Raw genomic sequence first — 23,416 nt, 5'->3', positions numbered from 1 at the left:
TGTTAAATTATTGAACTAATTTACCTGGGAACATCCATATTAAAGGAATGACTGGGAGTTGCAGGGTTGTGGGGGTGGTGATGGTTAATCTTGGCTAGTATAGCCATAAATATGAGAGGAGTAAGAGAGAAAATTAGTTTCACCAAGCTAGTTTGCTCATTCTGAGAGTTACACTGACAGTCATCTTTTCTCCTCCCAGCCTTGTCCCTATCATCAATGATTACCTCCTTCAGGGACTCTCTAAGCAGTGGGTGCCAAAATTTCCTTTTGTGGTAGTTTATTGGGGTTTATTGTAGGTGTCTGCAGTTGCTTAGAGATTCAGCCATTCCCCCACCCCGAGCCCCAAAGATGACCCGAAGTCCCTGAAAAGACTGTTCACAATTGGATATATGCATTTACCTCTTTTACTTTTTTAGAGAGAGGAGAATTACCAAGCAAAGATATCTCCATCTTCATCTCAGCGACCACTCAAAAAGAGGTCAGCTTTTGAAGATCTCACCAACGTGAGTATGCTAGTCCCATCCTCCGCCGTGGTGTCGCATAAGGTTGAGACAACCTCTTCCTTGAGGGACCTTTCCAGTTTACCAAACTCTGACCCTCTCTAGAATGTTGAGAGCCAATTTTATTTGGAATCAATGACCCAATTTCAGAAACTGCAGTGGCTCTTCTGCTGGCACATACAATCTGGATTAATTGATGGAGCTCTCTGGAAGCAGTAAGAGTGATTATCAGGTATGAAATTGTAGACAAATATGAGAACTTTGAGGTTTTGCATTTAGATAAAGTCCAGAGGTGGCTCAGCTGGTTGTGTAGGCCTTGGAGGCAAGTACTTTGGTAGATTCATTGTAGTTGAGGGCAGTGTTTATCAGTTCAAGCACTATGGGCATTTTGAACAGGAAAGTTTTTCTATTGTGTACGACTGACTTCAGCCAGCATTCCTGGTTCCCAGCATTAAGTTCCAGCAGCATCCCAGTCATAGTGACAATCAAAAATGTCATCTGAAGTACAGAACCATTGATGACCACAGTTCCATGATCTGGTTTTCAACTATGGAGATCTAGAAACTCAATTTTGGCTAGAATTCTTGAGTTCACTTCCAAGTTACCTCCCTTCTGGTGTTATTAAGGCATCAGCAAAAAAAAAAAAAATCAAATTTACTAGTTAGAAAGTTACTAACCGAATATAGAATTGAGTCAGAGGTAATCTTTGGTCTTAGAAAATAATAATAACTGATGTCTCCTGAGTGTTTACCATGTGTCAGGCACTATTCTAAGCATTTTGCCCTGTATCCACTCACTTAATCCTCATAAAATCCTTTGAGGCAGATACTATAATTATCTCCACTTCACAGATAAAGACTTGCCCAATGTTGGATTTGAAGTCTGTTTCATCTAGGATACAGAGAACCCTAGTGAACCCTATCCTGCCCTCTATAATAGTGTCCTTCTGTGGTTACCAGAATTCTTACATCTGCTAGATAATATTTTACCCCCTTGGGCAGGATTGGATAAGCATTGGCAAAGTTCTCCCCTTTGTATCTCTGCTCTTTAGATGCTGTGTGACCACCTTTCTGCCAAAACAGTCTTCTCCCATGCAGATTACAACATGTATGATTGTGTTACAGCTTCTGGCATAATCAGATTTACTCTAGATTGGTTGAGAGAGCTACCTCCCACACAGACCTGTAAGGTTAGATTCATTTCCTGACTTATTTAACCATGGCTCTAGAAACTTGGTTGAATAAGGTAGGCACACAAATCAGGAGCAGATGCAGCCCATCTTTTTTTTTTTTTTTTTTTGCGGTACGCGGGCCTCTCACTGCTGTGGCCTCTCCCGCTGCGGGGCACAGGCTCCGGACGCGCAGGCCCAGTGGCCATGGCTCTCGGGCCCAGCCGCTCCGCGGCACGTGGGATCTTCCCGGACCGGGGCACGAACCCGCGTCCCCTGCATCGGCAGGCGGACTCTCAACCACTGCGCCACCAGGGAAGCCCCAGCCCATCTTAATGTAGCTTCTCTTGGCCTCCAGAGTCCCGATGGGAGTCCAGTGACACTGTGCAAAGCAAAGTCTAACTGCATATGAAAAACTTTCCTGCCATGTCTCAGTCCTTTTTTCTTGTGAAGTTTATATCATCATTCATAAAGAACAAACACAAATAAATTAATAGGAAACATGCTAGGACCCTCCTGATTTTCCAACTGAATTCAACATCTGTTAGGCCACATACTTGTCCAGGGTTGGGGACCCAAGACATCCCTGAGCAATATCTCTGCCTCTATCTTTTCAGAAGCTCAGAAAGCCCATTTCCCTTTTGTGTTCAAGTCCTGGTCACCTTGAATGGTCTTTGGTGCTTTCCAGACAAAGTTCCATCATTACAGTGTACCTAAGCCATTCCACGGTTGGGCATTTCTGAAGACGTCTGAGCTCATTTCTTTGAGGGTTGAGGACTCCTTTCTCTCTGAATTTTGGGGATTCCCTTTATGATGATTTGCTTCTTCCTGTCAGTATTACTTCGTTTCCATGTCCCCGTATCTGTCTTCTTCTCAACATTCACCACAGTGAGGTCCTGGCTTGCTGAAAGAGCTGATCTGTTTTAATTAGTTAGTCTGCTGTGAGTGTTCTTTTTTTCCCTCTCTTTTATCCTTTCAGCATGGGAAGGACTTTTGATTTGTTAGAGCTGGTCCAAAGCCAGTGGATGAGGAGATAAAGTCTATTTCCTAAATTATTTTTTGTCAGTAGGATATTCATCTCTATTTTCCTATTTTTTGGTGAAAGAATTATGGGGAAATACTGGTAAAGGTCCCTTTGAGCTTAGATCTGAAAATATTAGTGCTTTGAACCTTCACATATGGCAAGTTGAAAGTTTCACCCTGGGGATTAGGGTCTCCACCTCTCTCCTGCCAAGAACACACATCTTTTCCAATTCTGGATCTCAGCTGGACACATAAGGAGTTTGTAAAACTTTAGGTGACATTAAAATGCAAACTGTTTCAAGCTCTTTGAAGAGCATAAGTGGACAACAACTTGAGGGCCTAAGAAAGAATTCCCTGTTGGATTGTAGTTACATATTATGATATGATGATACAAAGGCATAATTTTTTTATACTTCATTTGGAAATAATTTCAAATTTATAAAAAGTTGCAAAAATAAAAAACAGTACAAAGAACACACATATGCTGTTTACTTAGATTCACGTATTACTAACATTTTATCTTATCTGCTTACATACATCATGGTCCTTTACCATGAAGTACTTAGGGTATTTCAGTGTATATAGAGAAAGAGTCTCTATATACTATTTATCCTTAGAGAAATAGTCTTATATAAACACAGTGAAGTCAACAACTTTATAAATTTACATTGATATAGTGTTTTTATGTAATCTATTGTCCATATTCCAGTTTTTTTTCCATTGACTTTGTAAAGTCAATGTTATAAGCATCTTTTCCCCTCCAGTAAAGGATCCAGTCTAGGGTCGTTTACTTGTCATGTCTCTAGCTTCTTTTAATCAGGAACACTTCCATAGCCTTTCTTGTTTTTTATGATATTTTTGAAGAATACAGTCCCACCCAACCCCCCTTTTAAAAATAGAACATTCCTAATTTTGTGTTTGTCTGATGTTTCCATGTGATTAGACTGATGTTATATATGCTTGGCTGGAGTACTGTATAGGTGAGGTTTTGTCCTTAGAGTATCACACCTGGAGGCACACGACATCCATCTGTCCCTCATTGGTGAGGTTAATTTTGATCACCTAGTCAAGATGTTGTCTGGTTTCTCCACTGTATAATTACGTACTGTTTATTTTTTTCCCTCTTGCAACTAATAATCTGTGGGACACACTCTTAAGAGCCTCGAAATAGCCACTCTTCATCAAAATGTCCCCTAGATTTAGCATTCATTGACGATTTTTGCCTAACACAATCTTTATGATGATTTTTCCAACTCTAGAACTTGTTCCCCCCCATTTACCAGTCTACAAGCAGAGGCCTCCCTTCTTCCCTGTTTGTTTATTATTGGTATAGACTTATGAATTCCTATTTTTTCAGTGGTTTGTTGTTCAGTATTGTTTTTTTATTATTTTGGTGCTCAAATTATCCCAGATTTGGTCACTAGGGTCCCCTTTAATCTGACTACTGTGTCTTTGTGACATACTACAATCATTTTTTGAGGATTTTCTTTCCAGCATAACAGGGTGTTCCAGGATGTTCTTGTACCTATTTTATTGCCATGGTGTCAACTATTTCTGTGAAGAATTCCTGTTCCTTTTAGTGGGGAATGGTATTAGAGACCAAGATCTCAGTGCTAGGTGTGCTACTGGGGTGTCTGCTTTTTCTGCCTTTTCTGCAAACAGAGTTAGGAAATGTCTGCATATATATATACATATAGATACACACATATCTGTACTTAAACATATATATATATATATATATATATATATATATATACACACATATATCTATATATACAAATACACACTCCTGTATACTCAGATGTATATACACACATACCTATTTAAGAAATCATGAGTCCACACAGCTCCCATTCCAAAACGTACAGGGTTCATTCTTTTATTCCTCAATCCGTGTTTATATATTCCTTCTCTACAATGAGAACCATGGTTCCCAAGATCAACACATTTACTCAATACTATAATACATCTAAAAGAGTTTCAGAATTACTTCTCCCACACCACCATAATAAACACACCTACTAAAAAGAGTTCCAGATTTATTTGCAATATTCTCCACCATCCCACAAACGCATCCTGACTGAGGATGTATATGGTGAGGGTATATAGTCTGTGTTTACTTGGATTAGTTGTTTATTATCTTGTATTTCCTTCTGTTTTCTTTCTTTTGTCCTTCAGTGTGGTTATGGTATTTATTTGGAATATAATAGATTTACTTTGTTTCATTTTAAAGGCATAACCTTTAAGATTATTTTTACTGACATTATTCACAGTCCCATGATCTTTTTTACTGTTTAATAGAATTAGTCATGATTAGAATTTCTGGTGGAGCTCCCCAGAGCCCCGTGTTAAATAAATATCTCCTCAGTGAGATGGAATAGATGTATCACAGGTAGTGTTGTATTAGAGGTCTATCCTGAAAAGCTAGTTGATCTTGGTATACTCAGGCAGCAAAGCCAGTTATATTGCCTTTTCCCCCCTCTGAACATCTTATGGGGGCAAAATGGAATGTGATGTTTACAAAACATCTTTTTGAGAATTTGCCAGCCAGTATGCCTGACATTGGAGATCAGAACTACATCATATGTATCTTGAAATCACTTCGGGCTGCTATTTAGCTAATATGCACCAGGACTACTGTACTGCTAGCTTCCATCATGACTAGTTGGCACCAGTACCATACTGGTTGTAAGACGTTTTGATCAGTGTTCCTGGGAACACCCAAACAAGGTGTCCAGGGTGTGGATGTGTGTCAGGACCTTCCTATGAGAACCACCTATTGGGTAATTTGAGGTTTTTTTTTTTTTCTCTCTCTCCATTTCCTTGCTTCCTCCTCCAGACCAGCCCCCCCACCTTTTTTTTTTTCTTGCAGGCTTCTCAAAGTCAACCTGCCAAGCCCAAGAAGGAAGCCAGTAATGAGTTTGTTAAAGATGTTTCCAAGAAGATAAACAGGAACACACCTGCTCGTGGGTGAGTACTGAGGGCACTCAGATGGCATTGTTTTATATGGTAAAGGAGAGGGTGTGACATCCTTTTGTCCCCATTGAGAACATTTTTAGTGAGCTACAGTGGTGAGTACTACATTAACTCTGGGTGCTTAGATGGACTAAATTGCTGAAGAATTATAGGCCTCATCTCACCACCACCCCCAATCTTTCTCTCTCTCTCTCTCTCTCTCTCTCTCTCTCTCTCTCTCTCTCTCTCTCTGCCCCTCTCCCTCCCTCCCTCCCTCTCCCTCTCCCCCTCTGTCACCCACCCACATGATGTGTGCATATTGAAAGAGCTGTTGTCATTGAGAAATTTGCGAAAAGTTCTTGTGCTCATCTTTTCTCTATTTTAGTACTTCAGTCCTTGACTGAGCTACTCTGTGGTTGAGAGTGTGAAGGCAACTTAACTTTTCAGGGGGATTCTCAGCAGCTGGCTGATAGCTTGCCAGTCTGCTTATCCCATTAGAACCCTTAGGGGGAGGTTTGTTCCTTGTTACTGTAGAGAAATTATTATCTCCTTAGACCAAAAATGTGTGTTTTCCAGCTGTTATAGGGAACTGATCACAGGTTCTGCAAGTAGATAGGAGTATTCTCATCTAGGATAGGGAAAAGGATTTACTCCTAGGAAAACTTCTATTAGAAGAAGAGTTAGAAAGTGGAGTGAGACCTGTTTATATACTCATTCCAGTGGGAATTACTTCTTTCTGGAAGAATACAATAGATCAGCTAGATAGCTATAACCTGCCTAAGCATGGGTTCCAAATGGTAAGGGGAAAAGTTTGGGGAACTCCAAAAATTAACATGCCAGGTCCACAGGACACTTTGCTAATTACCCAGCAGAAAGAAATCATACCAGAAGATTAGCATTTAGCCCTACTCAGTTTCTTGCTGAAATGAAATTCCTGGGATTTGCATGTGTATTTTGACCTTAATTCCCTGTGTTTTCTTTTGAATTTCTTTCACCATTCTGACTTTAGCAGGGAAATCCTCACAAAATGCCATACACATTCTTGTCCTCATTCAGAGTTCAGTGAAATGGACCCTAATAATAGTGCTAGAGCTAATAGCTAACATCTATTGAGAGTTCACTGTACTCACACATTATACTAAGTGGTTTTTTTTTTGGTAACAGCTTTATTAAGATATAATTCACATACACAATTCACCTTCTTAAAATGTACAATTCAGTGTTTTTTAGTATATTCACAGAGTTATGCAGCCATTACCACAGTGAATTTTAGGATGTTTTCATCAACCCCAAAAGGAACTCTACCTTTAGCTACCACCTCTCAGTCCTCCCCATCTGTAGGCAACTACTAGTCTACTTTCTGTCTCTATAGATTTATCCATACTGGACGTTTCCCAGAAATGGAATTGTACAATTCCATTGTACAATGTGTCTTTTGTATCTGGCTTCTTTCACTCAGCATGATGTTTAAGGGTTCATCCATGTTGTAGCAGGTATCAGCACTTCATCCTCTTTTATTGCCAAATAATATTCCATTGTATGGATGTACCATATTTTGTCTATCCATTCATCAGTTGATGAACGTTTGAATTGTGTCCGCCTTTTGGTTATTGTGAATAGTGCTGCTGTGAACACCTGTGTACAAGTTTTTGTTTGAACACCTGTTTTTAATTCTTTTGCATATGTAACTAGAAATGTAATTGCTGTGTCATATGGTAATTCTATGTTGAATTCATTGAGGAACTGCCAAACTGTATTCCATAGTGGTTGCACTATCTTATATTCCTACCAGCAGTGGACGAGGGTTTTGCATTTTCCACATCCTTGCCATTTTCTGGGTTTTTTGTTTGTTTGTTTTTTGTTTTTTTAATGGCCATTCTAGTGAGTGTGGGATGGTAACTCATTGTGGTTTAGATTTGCAGTTCTCTGATGACTAATGATTTGGGAATCTTTCATGTGCTTATTGGCCACTTGCATATCTTCTTTGGAGGAATGTCTATTCAGATCCTTTGCTGATTTAAAATATTTTGTTATTGATCTTTTTATTATTGAGTTGTAAGAATTCTTTATATAGTTTAGATACAAGTCCCTGATCAGATATATGATTAGCAAGTAGTTTTCCTCCATTCTGTAGGTCTTTTCATTTTCTTCTTGGTGTTCCTTGAGGCATAAATGTTTTAATTGTATTGAAATCCAATTAATTTTTTCTTTTGTTGCTTATGCTTTTGGTATCGTAATCTAAGAAACCATTGCCAAATCCAAGGTTATGAACATTTACTTTGAAGATTTTTTTCGTTTTAAAGTTTTAGCTCTTAACTTAGATTGTTGATCCATTTTGAGTTAACTTTTATTGTTGGTGTATGTTAGGGGTCTAACTTCATTGTTTTGCATGTACTGATAGATATCCAGTTGCCTTGGCACCATTTATTGAAAAGACTAATCTTTCTCCACTTAATTGTCTTGGCACCCTTGTTGAAAATCAGCTGACTGTAAATGTGTTTATTTCTGAACTCTTAATTTTATTCCATTGACCTACATGTCTTTCATTATGCCAGTACTATGCTATCTTTATTGTTGTTCTGTAGTGTGTTCTGAAATTGGGAAGTGTGACTCCTCCAACTTTGTTCCTCTATTTCAAGATTGTTGTGGCTCTTCTGGGTTCCCTGCAATTCCATATAAATTTTAGAATCAGCTTGTCAATTTCTACTAATAAGCCAGCTGGGATTCTTATAGAAGTTGCCTTGAACCTGTAAATCAGTTTGGGGAGCATTACCATCTTAATACTAAGTCTTCCAATCCAGGAACATGGAATGTCTTTTCATTTATTTAGATCTTTAATTTCTTTTAACATTTTTTTTGTACTTTTCAGAGTATAAATTTCTCACCCTTCTTTTTAAAATTAATTAATTATTTATTTTTGGCTGTGTTGGGTCTTCATTTCTGTGCGAGGGCTTTCTCTAGTTGTGGTGAGTGGGGGCCACTCTTCATCACAGTGCACGGGCCTCTCACTGTCACAGACTCTCTTGTTGCAGAGCACAAGCTCCAGACATGCAGGCTCAGTAGTGTGGCTCACGGGCCTAGTTGCTCCGTGGCATGTGGGATCTTCCCAGACCAGGGCTCGAACCCGTGTCCTCTGCATTGGCAGGCAGATTCTCAACCACTGCGCCACCAGGGAAGCCGTCACTTCTTTTGTTAAATTTATTCCTAAGCATTTTATTCTTCTTGATTCTGTTGTAAATGGAATTATTTTCATAATTTCATTTTCATGTTCATCCCAAGGATATAGAAATGCATATGATTTCTGTATATTGATCTTGAATCATAGAACTTTGCTGAACTTGTATATTAGTTCTAATAGTATTTGTGTGTGGGTTCCTTAGGATTTTCTATGTATAAGACTATGTCATCTGCTAATATAAGTAGTTTTACTTCTTCCTTTCCAATCTGGATCCCTTTTATTTTATTTTCTTGCCTAATTGCCATGGCTAGAACCTTTAGTACTGTGTTGAATAGAAGTGTTCAGAGTTGAACATTCTTACCATCCAAGAGTTGAATGACTGACTTATTCTGGTTTTCCTAGGACTTTCCCAGTTTTAACATTGAAAGTCTTGCATCCGAGGAACCCTCTCAGTCCTAGACAAACAAGGACAGTTGGTCACTCTATTGAGGAAGCCTACTCTGATCACCCCAAGCTTTGGACATCATAGACACTAAATACCTACTTCCTATACTAGTGTTTTTTTGTTTTGTTTTGTTTTTTGGTTTTTTTTTTTTTTTTTTTTTTTTTGCAGTACGCGGGCCTCTCACTGTTGTGGCCTCTCCCGTTGCGGAACACAGGCTCCGGACACGCAGGCTCAGTGGCCATGGCTCATAGGCCCAGCTGCTCCCAGGCATGTGGGATCTTCCTGGACCGGGGCACGAACCCGTGTCCCCTGCATCGGCAGGCGGACTCTCAACCACTGTGCCACCAGGGAAGCCCCTACCAGTGTTTTTTAAGAGCTTGATTTGGAGGGGCAGGCAGGAGCAAGATCACCAGGGCCTTATGGACCATGGCAAAGAGTTTGTACTTTATTCAAAGAACAGAGGGGCTCAGTTCTAAAGCATCAACAATGCTATATTAGTTATTCACTACTACATGACAAATCCTCCACCCCACAAAAAGAGAGTTGGACATCCTTGTGTTCTCCTTGATCTTAGGGGGAAAGCATCAGTCTTTTATAATTAGCTATGACATTAGCTTTGGGTATTTCATAGATGTTCTTTCATAGTTAAGGAATCTCCTTTCTAGTCCTAGTTTTTTGAGTGCTTTTATCATGAAAAGGTATTGAATTTTGTCAAATGAGTTTTCTAGATCTATTGAGATGGTCATGTAGCTTTTGTTTTTATTCCATTAATATGGTGTGATAACATGAATTGATTTTCAGATGTTAAACTAATTTTGCATTCCTGGGATAAATCCTAGTTGGTCACAGTGTATAATCCTTTTATATACTGCTGGATTTGGTTTGCTAGTATTTTGTGGAGGATTTTTGCATCTGTGTTCATAAGATATATCAGACTTGAGTTTTCTTCTGATGTCTTTGTTTTTGGTATCAGACTAATATTGGCCTCATAGAATGACTTGGGAACTATTCTTACCTCTTCGTGAGTTCATGAAATGTTGGTATTAGTTCTTCTTTAAATGTTTGGTAGAATTCATCAGTGAAGCCATCTGGGCTTAGATTTTTCTTTGTGGGTAGTTTTTGATTATTAATTCAGTGTCTTTACTTGTTATAGCTCTGTTCAGATTTTCTGTTTTTGAGTCTGTTTTGGTAGTTTGTATCTCCCTAAGAATTTGTACATTTTGTCTAAATTATCTGATTCATTGGCATGTAATTGTTCTAACAATGATTTGTTTTAAGTGTTTGGATGCATATCAATTACTCAAATCTTTACAATAATTCTATAGAGGAGGTAATATTATGACCCTCATTTTACAGGTGAAAAAAGTGAAGCATAGAGCATTATCTTGCCCAAGGTCACCCAGCCAGTAAATGGAGGATCCAGGCAGTCTAGATTCAGAATGCATGCTCTATCATAACTAGACTATCTGAAGACTACTTCTAAAAGTTCTCATCAGGAGGGACCTGGAACCTATCTGGTCAGATGGAACCTTTTGAGGAACTTCCTTTTCATTTTTTTAACAATTCAGTAATTTAAAAATATATATATTTATAGATTTGTATAGCCATCACCACCATCTAATTTTAGAACTTTTTCAGCACCCCCCAAAGAAACTCATACCTATAGTCCCTTCTCTTTCCCAGTCCCTTTCTTCCCTCTTCCCTACCCCTTCCCAGCTTCAGGCAACCACCAACCTATTTTCTGTTATGGATATACCTCTATGGATATGTCTCCTCTGGATGTTTCATATAAAAGGAATCATATAATATCTAGTCTTTTGAAGGTACTTACTCTTGTTCAGACTGATCATATTTACATTTAATTCTCTCCCTTTTCTTATTCTGATTTCTAGTCATCCAGAGATTTGGTCACACCAGGTTAGTCACTCTGATTGGATATGCAGTCCTATTCAAAACAAAGCTTTGCATCTGACACATGTGAACAAATGTTTATTTTGGTCTTTGTTATTATCTCCACTAGGAAAGCATCTTGTGAATAGCCTAGAGTGAAAGGAATATGGTTAGATACCATGAACATTAAGTACCAGCCCAACTTTCTCTTATAAGCCTTTTATAAGCCTCTCTCTTATAATTCTCTCTCATAAGCCTTCAAACAATATTAATTTCAACCTGAATTTTATCAGATGCCTGGTGCTGATAGACAAAGACAAATGCAGCTAGTGAGGGAAACATATATAAGCCAATCACTCATACAATGTGGTAAGTATTATAATAAAAGCCTTTGTATATAAATAAAGTTAATAAATCATATGTGAGAAAGCATAAATAACATGGATTTCAGGGGAAATTTTTTAGAAGAGTATGGGGACCTAGGTCATAGAAACTATACCGTGTGCTACTTAGTTGATTTACTATGGTACCCGTTGATTTTTACCCTCTAGTCTGTCTCTTGGGGTTGAAGCCCTTTCCACTTCCATACATTTAGTAAGTAGAGTGACAAAACAAGATGGTAGGTGAGGATTCTAGGAACTACATTCTTCTTACCCAAACTTTGTTTCCTTTATAGGTATAAACTGGAACTCTCACCAGTAGTAGTCTCAACCACCATGGTACCAAATATTATAGACAAACCGCTCATTCTGGAGATATCTACCAGCTCCAAGACACCCACTGCTGAGGAGGCATCTCTTTTCAAAAAGCCATTCATTTTAAAGGAGGAACCCACTACTGAGGATACAGTCCTCATCAAGAGGTCATTAAAGAAGAGCACAAATCAGGGGGAGGTGTCCCTCTTAGAGAAGCCACTATCCTTGCAGGAGGAGACTGACAGTGATGTTGTAGAGCCAATGACTTTTGCGAAGAAGCATAAAACTGAGAAGGCAGCCATCAACAAGAGTACATTATCTTTAAAGAGTATGTGCACACATCAGGGGAAGCAGTCCTGCACGAGGGAGGAGTTGGCCTTGCAGGACATCAGTGTTGAAGAGGATTCTTTCTTTATGGAGCCCATGAACTTTAGGAAGAAGCCTAAAACTGAGGAGGCGACCCCCACCAAGAAGCTGTTATCTTTAAAGAAAAAGTGTACCACTCAGGGGAAGATGTCCTATATGAAGAAGCCACTAGTATTGCAGAAGGTCACCTCTGAAGAGAAGTCACTCGCTAAGGAGCTGTTGTCTTTTGAAAGAAAGCCTACCACTGAAAAGGAGTGCCTTTTCCAGGAGCCATCTGCATTGCCAAAGAAGCACACCACTGAACGAGAGGTGTCCATCTTGAAGAAATCATTGGCCTTGCAGGAGAAGATCGACACTGAAGAGGATTCTGTCTTTAAGGAACCATTGGCTTTTAAGAAACAACCTACCACAGCAGAGACAACCCTCACCACAAGGCCATTATCTTTAAAGAAGAAGTGCACTACTCAGGGGAAGATAGCCCACTTTAAGAAGCCATTAATATTGCAGAAGACCATCTCTGGAGAGAAGGCACCCATTAAGGAGTCATTGTCCTTTAAAAACAAGCCTACCACTAAGGGGGAGTCCCTCTTCCAGGAGCTATCTGTGTCGCAAGAGAAGCACACCACTGATGGGGAGGTTACCCTTTTGAAGAAGCCAGGGGCATTGCAGGAGAAAAACGATGGTGAAGATGAATTTCTTATGGAGCCAATTTCCTTGAGTAAGAAGCATACTACTAAGGATGCAACCCTTTCCAAAAAGCCATTACCTTTAAAGAAGAAGCGTACCACTCGGGGGAAGAGGTACCGCTTTAAGAAGCCACTAGTATTACAGAAGACCACCTCTGAAGAGAAGTCACTCATTAAGGAGCCATTATCCCTTAAGAAGAAGCCCACCACTAAGGAGTCCCTTTTCCAAGAGCCATCAGCTTTGCAGGAGAAGCACACCACTCAGGAGGAGGTGTCCATCTTGGAGAAGCCATTGGTCTTGCAAAAGACTCCAACTGAGGAGGAGTCCCTTTTAAAGGATGCTTTGGCTTTTAACAAGAAGTGTACCATTGAGGAGGCAACCTCCTCTAATAAGCTGTTATCTTTAAAGAAGAAGTGTACCAGTCAGGGTAAGATGTCCTGTTTGACCAAGCCACTAGTATTGCAGACCATTTCTGAAGAGAAGTCACTCATTAAGGAGCCATTATCCTTTAAAATAAAGCCTACCACTGAGGAGGAGTCCCTCTTGAAGAAACCATCTGCACTGCAAGAGAAGCACACCATTCAGGGGGATGTGGACCTCTTGAAGAAGCTGTGGGCATTGCAGGAGAATATAGACAGTGAAGATGAATTTCTTATGGAGCCAGTGTCATTTAGGAAGAAACATACCACAGATGTGGCAGTCTCTACCAAGGAGTCATCTTTAAAGAAGAAAAAGTGTACCACTCAAATGATGATGCCTATCTTCCAAGAACAATTGGACTTGCAGAATATGATTGGTGAAGGTAAGGACTCCTCCTTTATGGAGCCAATGTCATTTAGGAAGAAGTCTTCAACTGATGAGGCAATTCTTACCAAGACACCTGTATCTTTAAAAAAGAGGCAAATCACTCAGGGGAAGACGTTCCTTTTAAAGAAGCCACTAGTCATAGAGAAGACTACCTCTGAAGAGGAGTCACTCTTTAAGGAGCTGTTGCCCTTTAAAAAAAAGTCTACAACTGAAGAAGAGTTCCTCTTCCAGGATCCATCTGTACTGAAAGAGAGACACACCACTCTGCAAGAGTGGCTTCTTCTCTCAAAGAAGCCATTGGCCTTGCAGGAGAATATCACCACTGAAGAAGAATCATATATTAAGGAGCCACTGACCTTGGAGGAGAGGTCTACCACTGAGGAGGAGTTCCCTTTTCAGGAGCCATTTTCATTGCATGTTAAACCTACCAACAAAGATGAGTCCCTCTTCAGGAAGTCTTTTGCCTTGCAGAAGAAGACTGATAACAAAGAGGACTCCTTGAAGGCACTGTTGGCTTTGCAGGACAAAAGAACCACTGAAGAGGAATTCCTTTTCAAGAAACCATTGGTTCTGAAGGAAGAGCTCTCCACTGAGGTGGCAGTGAGCATAGAGGGGCAATTATCTTTAAAGAAGAAGCCCACTGCTCAGGGGGAGGTGTTCCTCTTGAAAAAGCAGTTGGCCTTGCAAGAAAACATCATCAGTGAAGAGGAGTCCCTTATTAAGCAGCCACAGGCCTTGCAGGAGAAGCCCAGGATTGAAAAGGAGACCATCCTGAGGGAGTCCTTGATCTTGCAGGAGAATCTTGCAATTGAGGAGGAGGCTATCCTGAAGGAGCCCCTGGCCTTGCAGGAGAATCCGAGCATTGAGAAGGAAATCATCTTGAGGGAGTCCTTGGCCTTGCAGGAGAAGCCCACGAGTGAGAAAGAGACCCTCTTCGAGGAGCCCTTGGCCTTGCAGGAGAATCCCACAATTGAGGAGGAGGCTATCCTGAAGGAGCCCTTGGCCTTGCAGGAGAAGCCCAGCAATGAGAAAGACTTGTCTTCCAAGGAGCCATTGGCCTTGCAAAAGAATCTCACTCACAAAGAAGACACCTTCCTCAAAGATTTCATCATCCTCCAAGTTGAAACCAGCCCACCTGTGTCCACCACTGCCCCTGACTCTAGAATAGGCTTGTCCAGCACTGTCACCATGTCCAGTGTGGGCAAGTTCAGTACCATAAGCCAGTCCAGTACTTGTGAATCCAGTTCCAATAAACCTTTCTCATCTCAGGACAAGAGACCAGAGAAGGAGGTATTCTGCTTTTTTTCTTCTTAAATTAGATGAAGTGTTCTTTGTTGTCATGGAGGTGGCTGCTAGCAAAGATTTTTTTTTGCCTTCCTAAGCAATTGGTATTAAATCAAGTTGGCCTTGTAGAATCTCTTGACTTTGTGATTGGCGTAGTGATGTACCTGAGCAATTAGAAAGTATTTATTCCAGGAATACCCCCAAGGGTCTGGAATACTGTGTGTGTGTGTAAATACATACATATATATATATATATATATATATATATATATATATATATATATATATATACACACACGCTTTTCAGTAGCGGTTAGACAACTTCTTTCAGGAAATTGCCTTTCTTAGTAATTGCGGATTAAGTTCACAGATGCATCTTCCAAGAAAGATGGTTTTTAAGTTGTAAATTGGAAGGACTACAGGATGAGATTTGGCAAGCAGGAGAAGAAAGACCCCTCTTGTAGGCAGAACAACCTGGTTAAAGGTGTAGAAGGGAGGAAAAGGCTAACAAGAAGATGAACTGGGCCAGATCAAAGCACTGAGACATAACAAGGGACCTAAGAAGACAGGTGACATAATTTGAAAGAGTAAGACAAGAATGTCTTTCTTGGAGAATCTTGAGCTTACCTGTAAAAATAGTGTCTGGTTCTTAGGACAGAGCAGGTGTGTACAGGAGGACTAAGCATTTCTTGGTTACCCAACAGTATGAGGATTACAGGGCCAAGGGGTGCTCTGTTATGGCCCAGGACATATAAGGCTTGAGGAACCTTAGGAGAAGATGACAGTGAGAAGAAAGGAGTCATTTTTTATGTATGTGTGCTAAGCTTTTCTTGGAATCTTTCTCTTAATATGTCTTTCTGGTGATTTCCAAGCAGATAACCCCACTGGAGGATATTGACAAGGACCACAGTGATCCATTTTTCAACTCAATATATGCTAAGGATATCTTCAGTTACATGAAGGAGAGAGAGGTTTGTAGGTGGTGCGGGTGAGGGGCAATGATTTCCAGTTCTCATTTTCTCATCACGCATCCTTCAAATGCAAGTTTAAAGGGGAGGTGATAATGATGATGAAAACAATAATAGCAGCAACTGACATCTACTGGTAGCATACTATGAGTTACACATTGTGCTAAGGGATTTATAAACATTATCTTGTTTAATTTTCCCAATAACTTCATGATGGTAGGTATTATTATCTGCTTTTCATAGTTGGGGGAAACTGCTCAGTCAACACAAATAGTATGTGGTAGATCTGGGATATGAACTAAAGTCTAATTACCTTGGAGACCATAAGCCTCTAATTGCTGAGGCGGTAATCTCAGACACAAAAATTGTTAAGCGGGCTTTTTCTGAGTGACTGCTCTTATGGATTTTTCCCTTCTCTATGCAAGTTTCTGGCATCATATGTAAAACCAGACCTTTTATTCCAGCTCTCTCCAACCTGGTGAAATCTTTCTCCTTTGAAATCTGCCAGTCTCTTTTACCACTAATATTCATCAATTCCAAATTTTCTTCTGTCTCTCAGTGGAACAGATGGGACCAAGATTATCTACTAACTAGAATTTTAGCAGGCCATGCATAAGAGGAAGGATGCATATCTCATCTTCTCTCTAGAGACACAGCAATAGATTAACTGACTCCAGAGCCTGTACTTTTTCTAGTATACCTTGGAGGAAGCAAGAGATGATTTTACTATACTAAAAGTGCGGGCCTTACCTCAGCAGTATTGGTTTCACTTGGGGATCTTATGGGAGATTGGGATTGACATATATACACTAATATGTATAAAATCAATAACTAATAAGAATGTGCTATATAAAAAATTAAATTAAATTTTAAAAAAAGAAATGCAGAAACCTAGCCTCACCCCAGACCTTCTAAATTAAAATGTGAATTTTAAAGATCCCCAAGTATCTTTCACATATGCATGTTAAAGTTTGAGAAGGACTCCTCTACACAGCCTGGTATTGTGCTTTAGACTGAATTGCAAAGAAGGGGCAGAATCTCTTTGGTATTCATCTATAGTCATAGGTGTATTCCTGCCCATATTCCATATCCTCCTGGACTCCTCTATATCTACCCTGACACTTAAATATCATGTGTGTTCATTTCCTAAGGTAACTGAAACTTGTCTGGAAAAGGATACTTTGATTTGCCCCTATCTGATACCAGGTGAAAATAATGATTTAGAACCCTGAGGAAATTACTTATGTTAGGTTACAATTTTTTTCTGAGATATTAGTTGCAAATATTTTTTCCCAAGTTACAATTTTTGAACTATAAGAAGAGTTTATTTGTTAACACTTCTTTCTTCTTGCTGCCAGGAAAAGTTCATACTTAAAAAATATATGACCAGGCAGACAGATATCAACAGTGACATGAGGGCCATTCTCGTGGACTGGTTGGTGGAGGTGCAGGTAAGTCTGACAGCTGCTGCCTTAAGGGGCTGCTATTCTCTTTATCAATTATTCATTTAGCATTGCCAGGTCCCAAACGTAGTAAAAATTTACTGAGTCTACAGAGCTGAATAAGCCATGATTCCTGCCATCAGGGAGCTTATGACCTAGGGGACAAGATAAGACAGCAGGCAGATAAGAACAATACAAAGTAGAATATACTAAGTACTATAAGAATGTTATTAATAAGACACTCAGAGAGTGTCTTAAGTGCTCAGTGGAAGGAGAGATATTTCTAGAAAAGGCAATGATGGTATGGCAATTTAATCATTCTCAAAATCCTGTAAAAGTATATCTTGTGATTTGGATAGGGGTTAGTGGCAAAGTCTCTCAAGCTTTGGATGGGATAGGTAATAGGAAGGACATTGTAGTGCCAAACAGGGCAGATAGCTGTTTGTTGAGGGTTGGATGTTGAGGGAAAATTGTTATGAATACTTAATTATCATTTTATACTAACAAAGGATAGCCCACAATAGTACGTGGACGTAGTAGGTGTCGATAAATAGTTGTTGAATGAATGGAATTGAAAGGATTTCTGTGGAGTTTGCAAGGAAATATAAGGCATAGTATCAGCCCAGCAGAGTCTTACTATATAATTGGGAAGGAAATGTAATGTAGTTTAATATCCTTTAAGTACCAGAGTAATGGTTCAGGCTAACTTTGGAGTGACAGACCAGGGAAATGTGGTAGACATGGTATATTTGAACATCAGCAAAGCATGAAAATGTCATCTTATGGAAATGATGCAAAATAGTAAATTAGATAAGAGTAGAATTTGAGTAAACCTTAAATAAGTAAAATTGATCACAAAGATTGTTGATCATTACCAAGCAAGAAAGAGATTTCTAGTAGACTGCCAATGGACTTTGTTCTGATCAATATTTTTATAAGTGATATAGATGAGAACAGAGAAGATCATCTCATCAAATTCACAGATGGCATGAAACTGGGAGTAGGGATAGGAAATAAATGGATAACATAAAATATCTCTACCAGTTGGAACGATGAACTGAATCTTTTTTTAAAACTTTTGTTATTATTTTTATTGCACAAAATTCACAATTATAGCAAAGTAAGAAATTATAATTACTTATGATCCCACAACCTACAGTGTTAACATTTGTGTGCGTTTATTATCCCCCTCTTTTTTTTTTAACATCTTTATTGGAGTATAATTGCTTTACATTGTTGTGTTAGTTGCTGCTGTATAACAAAGTGAATCAGCTATATGTATACATATATCCCCATATCCCCTCCCTCTTGCGTCTCTTTCCCACCCTCTCTATCCCACCCCTCTAGGTGGTCACAAAGCATCGAGCTGATCTCCCTGTGTAATGCAGCTGCTTCCCACTAGTTATCTGTTTTACATTTGGTAGTGTAGATATGTCAGTGCCACTCTCTCACGTCGTCTCAGCTTCCCCTTCCCCTTCCCCGTGTCCTCAAGTCCATTCTCTACGTCTGCATCTTTATTCCTGTCCTTCCCCTAGGTTCTTCAGAACCATTTTTTTAAAAGATTCCATATATATGTGTTAGCATACGGTATTTGTTTTTCTCTTTTTGACCTTTGTAACATTTTGGGATTGACTTTTATCACTCACCATAATTCCCTTGAGATCTGTCCAAGTTGTGTGTCTCAATAGTTCATTCCTTTTTATTGCTGAGTAGTATTCAATTGTATGGATATACCAAGGTTTGTTTAACCCTTCACCCATTGAAGGACATTTGGGTTTCCAGTTTCTATTTTTTTTTAACACCTTTATTTGAGTATAACTGTTTTACAATAGTGTGTTAGTTTCTCCTTACAACAAAGTGAATCAGTTATACATATACTTATGTTCCCATACCTCTTCCCTCTTTTGTCACCCTCCCTCCCACCCTCCCTATCCCACCCCTCTAGGTGGTCACAAAGCACAGAGGTGAACTCCCTGTGCTATGCTGCAGCTTCCCACTAGCTATCTAATTTACATTTGGTAGTGTGTATATGTCCCTGCCACTCTCTCACATCGTCACAGCTTACCCTTCCCCCTCCCCATATCCTCAAGTCCATGCTCTAGGAGGTCTGTGTTTTATTCCCATCCTACCACTAATCTCTTCATGACATTTTTTTTTTTTAGATTCCATATATATGTGTTAGCATACGGTACTTGTTTTTATCATTCCGACTTACTTCACTCTGTATGACAGATTCCAGGTCTATCCACCTCATTACAAATAACTCAGTTTCATTTCTTTTTATGGCTGAGTAATATTCCATTGTATATATGTGCCACATCTTCCTTATCCATTCATCTGTTGATGGACACTTAGGTTGCTTCCATGTCCTGGCTATCGTAAATAGAGCTGCAATAAACATTTTGGTACATGACTCTTTTTGAATTATGGTTTTCTCAGGGTATATGCCCAGTAGTGGGATTGCTGGGTCATATGGTAGTTCTATTTGTAGTTTTTTAAGGAACCTCCATACTGTTCTCCATAGTGGCTGTATCAATTTACATTCCCACCAGCAGTGCAAGAGGGTTCCCTTTTCTCCACACCCTCTCCAGCATTTATTGTTTCTAGAGTTTTTTTTTTTTTTTTTTTTTTTTTTTTTTTTTTTTTTTTTTTTTTTTTTTTTTTTTTTTTGTGATATGCGGGCCTCTCACCGTTGTGGCCTCTCCCGTTGCGGAGCACAGGCTCCGGACGCGCAGGCGCAGCGGCCACGGCTCACGGGCCCAGCCGCTCCGCGGCACGTGGGATCTTCCCGGACCGGGGCACGAACCCGCGTCCCCTGCATCGGCAGGCGGACTCTCAACCACTGCGCCACCAGGGAAGCCCTGTTTCTAGAGTTTTTGATGATGGCCAATCTGGCCGGTGTGAGATGATATCTCATTGTAGTTTTGATTTGCATTTCTCTAATGATTAATGATGTTGAGCATTCTTTCATGTGTTTGTTGGCTATCTGTATATCTTCTTTGGAGAAATGTCTATTTAGTTCTTCTGCCCATTTTTGGATTGGGTTGTTTGTTTTTTTGTTATTGAGCTGCATGAGTTGCTTATAAATTTTGGAGATTAATCCTTTGTCAGTTGCTTCATTTGCAAATATTTTCTCCCATTCTGAGGGTTGTCTTTTGGTCTTGTTTATGGTATCATTTGCTGTGCAAAAGCTTTTAAGTTTCATTAGATCCCATTTGTTTATTATTGTTTTTATTTCCATTTCTCTAGGAGATGGGTCAAAAAGGATCTTGCTGTGATTGATGTCATAGAGTGTTCTGCCTATGTTTTCCTCTAAGAGTTTGATAGTGTCTGGCCTTACATTTAGGTCTTTAACCCATTTTGAGTTTATTTTTGTGTATGGTGTTAGGGAGTGTTCTAATTTCATACTTCTACAGGTAGCTGTCCAGTTTTCCCAGCACCACTTATTGAAGAGGCTGTCTTTTCTCCACTGTGTTTCCTTCCCTCCTTTATCAAAGATAAGGTGACCATATGTGTGTGGGTTTATCTCTGGGATTTCTATCCTGTTCCATTGATCTATATTTCTGTTTTTGTGCCAGTACCATACTGTCTTGATTACTGTGGTCTTGTAGTATAGTCTGAAGTCAGGGAGCCTGATTCCTCCAGCTCCATTTTTCGTTCTCAAGATGCTTTGGCTATTCGGGGTCTTTTGTGTTTCCATACAAATTGTGAAATTCTTTGTTCTAGATCTGTAAAAAATGCCAGTGGTAATTTGATAGGGATTGCATTGAATCTGTAGATTGCTTTGGGTAATAGAGTCATTTTCACTATGTTGATTCTTCCAATCCATGAATATGGTATATTTCTCCATCTATTTGTATCATCTTTAATTTCTTTCATCAGTGTCTTATAGTTTTCTGCATACAAGTCTTTTGTCTCCTTAGGTAGGTTTATTCCTAGATATTTTATTCTTTTTTTTGCAATGGTAAATGGGAGTGTTTTCTTAATTTGACGTACAGATTTTTCATCATTAGTGTATAAGAATGCCAGAGATTTCTGTGCATTAATTTTGTATCCTGCTACTTTACCAAATTCATTGATTAGTTCTAGTAGTTTTCTGGTAGCATCCTTAGGATTCTCTATGTATAGTATCATGTCATCTGCAAACAGTGACAGCTTTACTTCTTCTTTTCCTATTTGGATTCCTTTTATTTCTTTATTTTCTCTAATTGCTGTGGCTAGAACTTCCAAAACTAGGTTGAATAAGAGTGGTGAGAGTGGGCAACCTTGTCTTGTTCCTGATCTTAGTGGAAATGGTTTCAGTTTTTCACCATTGAGAACAATGCTGGCTGTGGGTTTGTCATATATTGCCTTTATTATATTGAGGAAAGTTCCCTCTATGCCTACTTTCTGCAGGGTTTTTATCATAAATGGGTATTGAATTTTGTCAAAAGCTTTCTCTGCATCTATTGAGATGATCATATGGTTTTTCTCCTTCAGTTTGTTGATATGGTGTATCACGTTGATTGATTTGCATATATTGAAGAATCCTTGCATTCCTGGAATAAACCCCACTTGATCATGGTCTATGATCCTTTTAATGTGCTGTTGGATTCTGTTTGCTAGTATTTTCTTGAGGATTTTTGCATCTATGTTCATCAGTGATATTGGCCTATAGTTTTCTTTCTTTGTGACGTCTTTGTCTGGTTTTGGTATCAGGGTGATGGTGGCCTCATAGAATGAGTTTGGGAGTGTTTCTCCCTCTGCTATGTTTTGGAAGAGTTTGAGAAGGATAGGTGTTAGCTCTTCTCTAAATGTTGGATAGAATTCTCCTGTGAAGCCATCTGGTCCTGGGCTTTTGTTTGTTGGAAGATTTTTAATCACAGTTTCAATTTCAGTGCTTGTGGTTGGTCTGTTCATATTTTCTATTTCTTCCTGGTTCAGTCTTGGCAGGTTGTGCATTTCTAAGAATTTGTCCATTTTTTCCAGGTTGTCCATTTTATTGGCATAGAGTTGCTTGTAGTAATCTCTAATAATCTTTTGTATTTCCGCAGAGTCAGTTGTTAATCTCCTTTTTCATTTCTAATTCTATTGATTTGAGTCTTCTCCCTTTTTTTCTTGATGAGTCTGGCTAATGGTTTATCAATTTTATTTATCTTCTCAAAGAACCAGCTTTTACTTTTATTGATCTTTGCTATTGTTTCCTTCATTTCTTTTTCATTTATTTCTGATCTGATCTTTATGATTTCTTTCCTTCTGCTAATTTTGGGTTTTTTTTGTTCTTCCTTCTCTAATTGCTTTAGGTGCAAAGTTAAGTTGTTTATTCGAGATGTTTCCTGTTTCTTAAGGTATGATTGTATTGCTATAAACTTCCCTCTTAGAACTGCTTTTGCTGTATCCCATAGGTTTTGGGTCGTCGTGTCTCCATTGTCATTTGTTTCTAAGTACTTTTTGATTTCCTCTTTGATTTCTTCAGTGATCACTTCGTTATTAAGTAGTGTATTGTTTAGCCTCCATGTGTTTGTATTTTTTACAGATCTTTTCCTATAATTGATATCTAGTCTCATAGCGTTGTGGTCAGAAAAGATACTTGATACGATTTCAATTTTCTTAAATTTGCCAAGGCTAGATTTGTGACCCAAGATATGATCTATCCTGGAGAATGTTCCATGGGCACTTGAGAAAAATGTGTTTTCTGTTGTTTTTGGATGGAATGTCCTATAAATATCAAGTAAATCCATCTTGTATAATGTATCATTTAAAGCTTGTGTTTCCTTATTTATTTTCATTTTGGATGATCTGTCCATTGGTGACAGTGGGGTGTTAAAGTCCCCTACTATGATTGTGTTACTGTCGAGTTCCCCTTTTATGGCTGTTAGTATTTGCCTTATGTATTGAGGTGCGCCTATGTTGGGTGCATAAATATTTACAATTGTTATATCTTCTTCATGGATCGATCCCTTGATCATTATGTAGTGTCCTTATTGTCTCTTGTAATAGTTTTTATTTTAAAGTCTATTTTGTCTGAT

General features: G+C 39.1%; 1 protein-coding gene across 1 annotated transcript in view; it reads left to right on the top strand.

Annotated features, from left to right (window-relative positions):
- The window catches only part of CCNB3 (cyclin B3), a 55,810-nt gene that overhangs the window by 20,793 nt on the left and 11,601 nt on the right, over positions 1–23,416 (top strand). Inside the window, exons 3-7 of the mRNA XM_067022868.1 lie at positions 417–503; positions 5,564–5,661; positions 11,836–15,004; positions 15,874–15,969; positions 17,325–17,417. Coding sequence (XP_066878969.1) covers positions 417–503; positions 5,564–5,661; positions 11,836–15,004; positions 15,874–15,969; positions 17,325–17,417 — 3,543 coding nt within the window. The remainder of the gene's footprint in view (positions 1–416; positions 504–5,563; positions 5,662–11,835; positions 15,005–15,873; positions 15,970–17,324; positions 17,418–23,416) is intronic.

The sequence above is a fragment of the Kogia breviceps genome, chromosome X (assembly GCF_026419965.1).
Source record: "Kogia breviceps isolate mKogBre1 chromosome X, mKogBre1 haplotype 1, whole genome shotgun sequence".
Classification (NCBI taxonomy): Eukaryota; Metazoa; Chordata; class Mammalia; order Artiodactyla; family Physeteridae; genus Kogia; species Kogia breviceps.
Note: the sequence above shows the minus strand (reverse complement) of the source record. Positions and strands in the feature narration are given on the sequence as shown.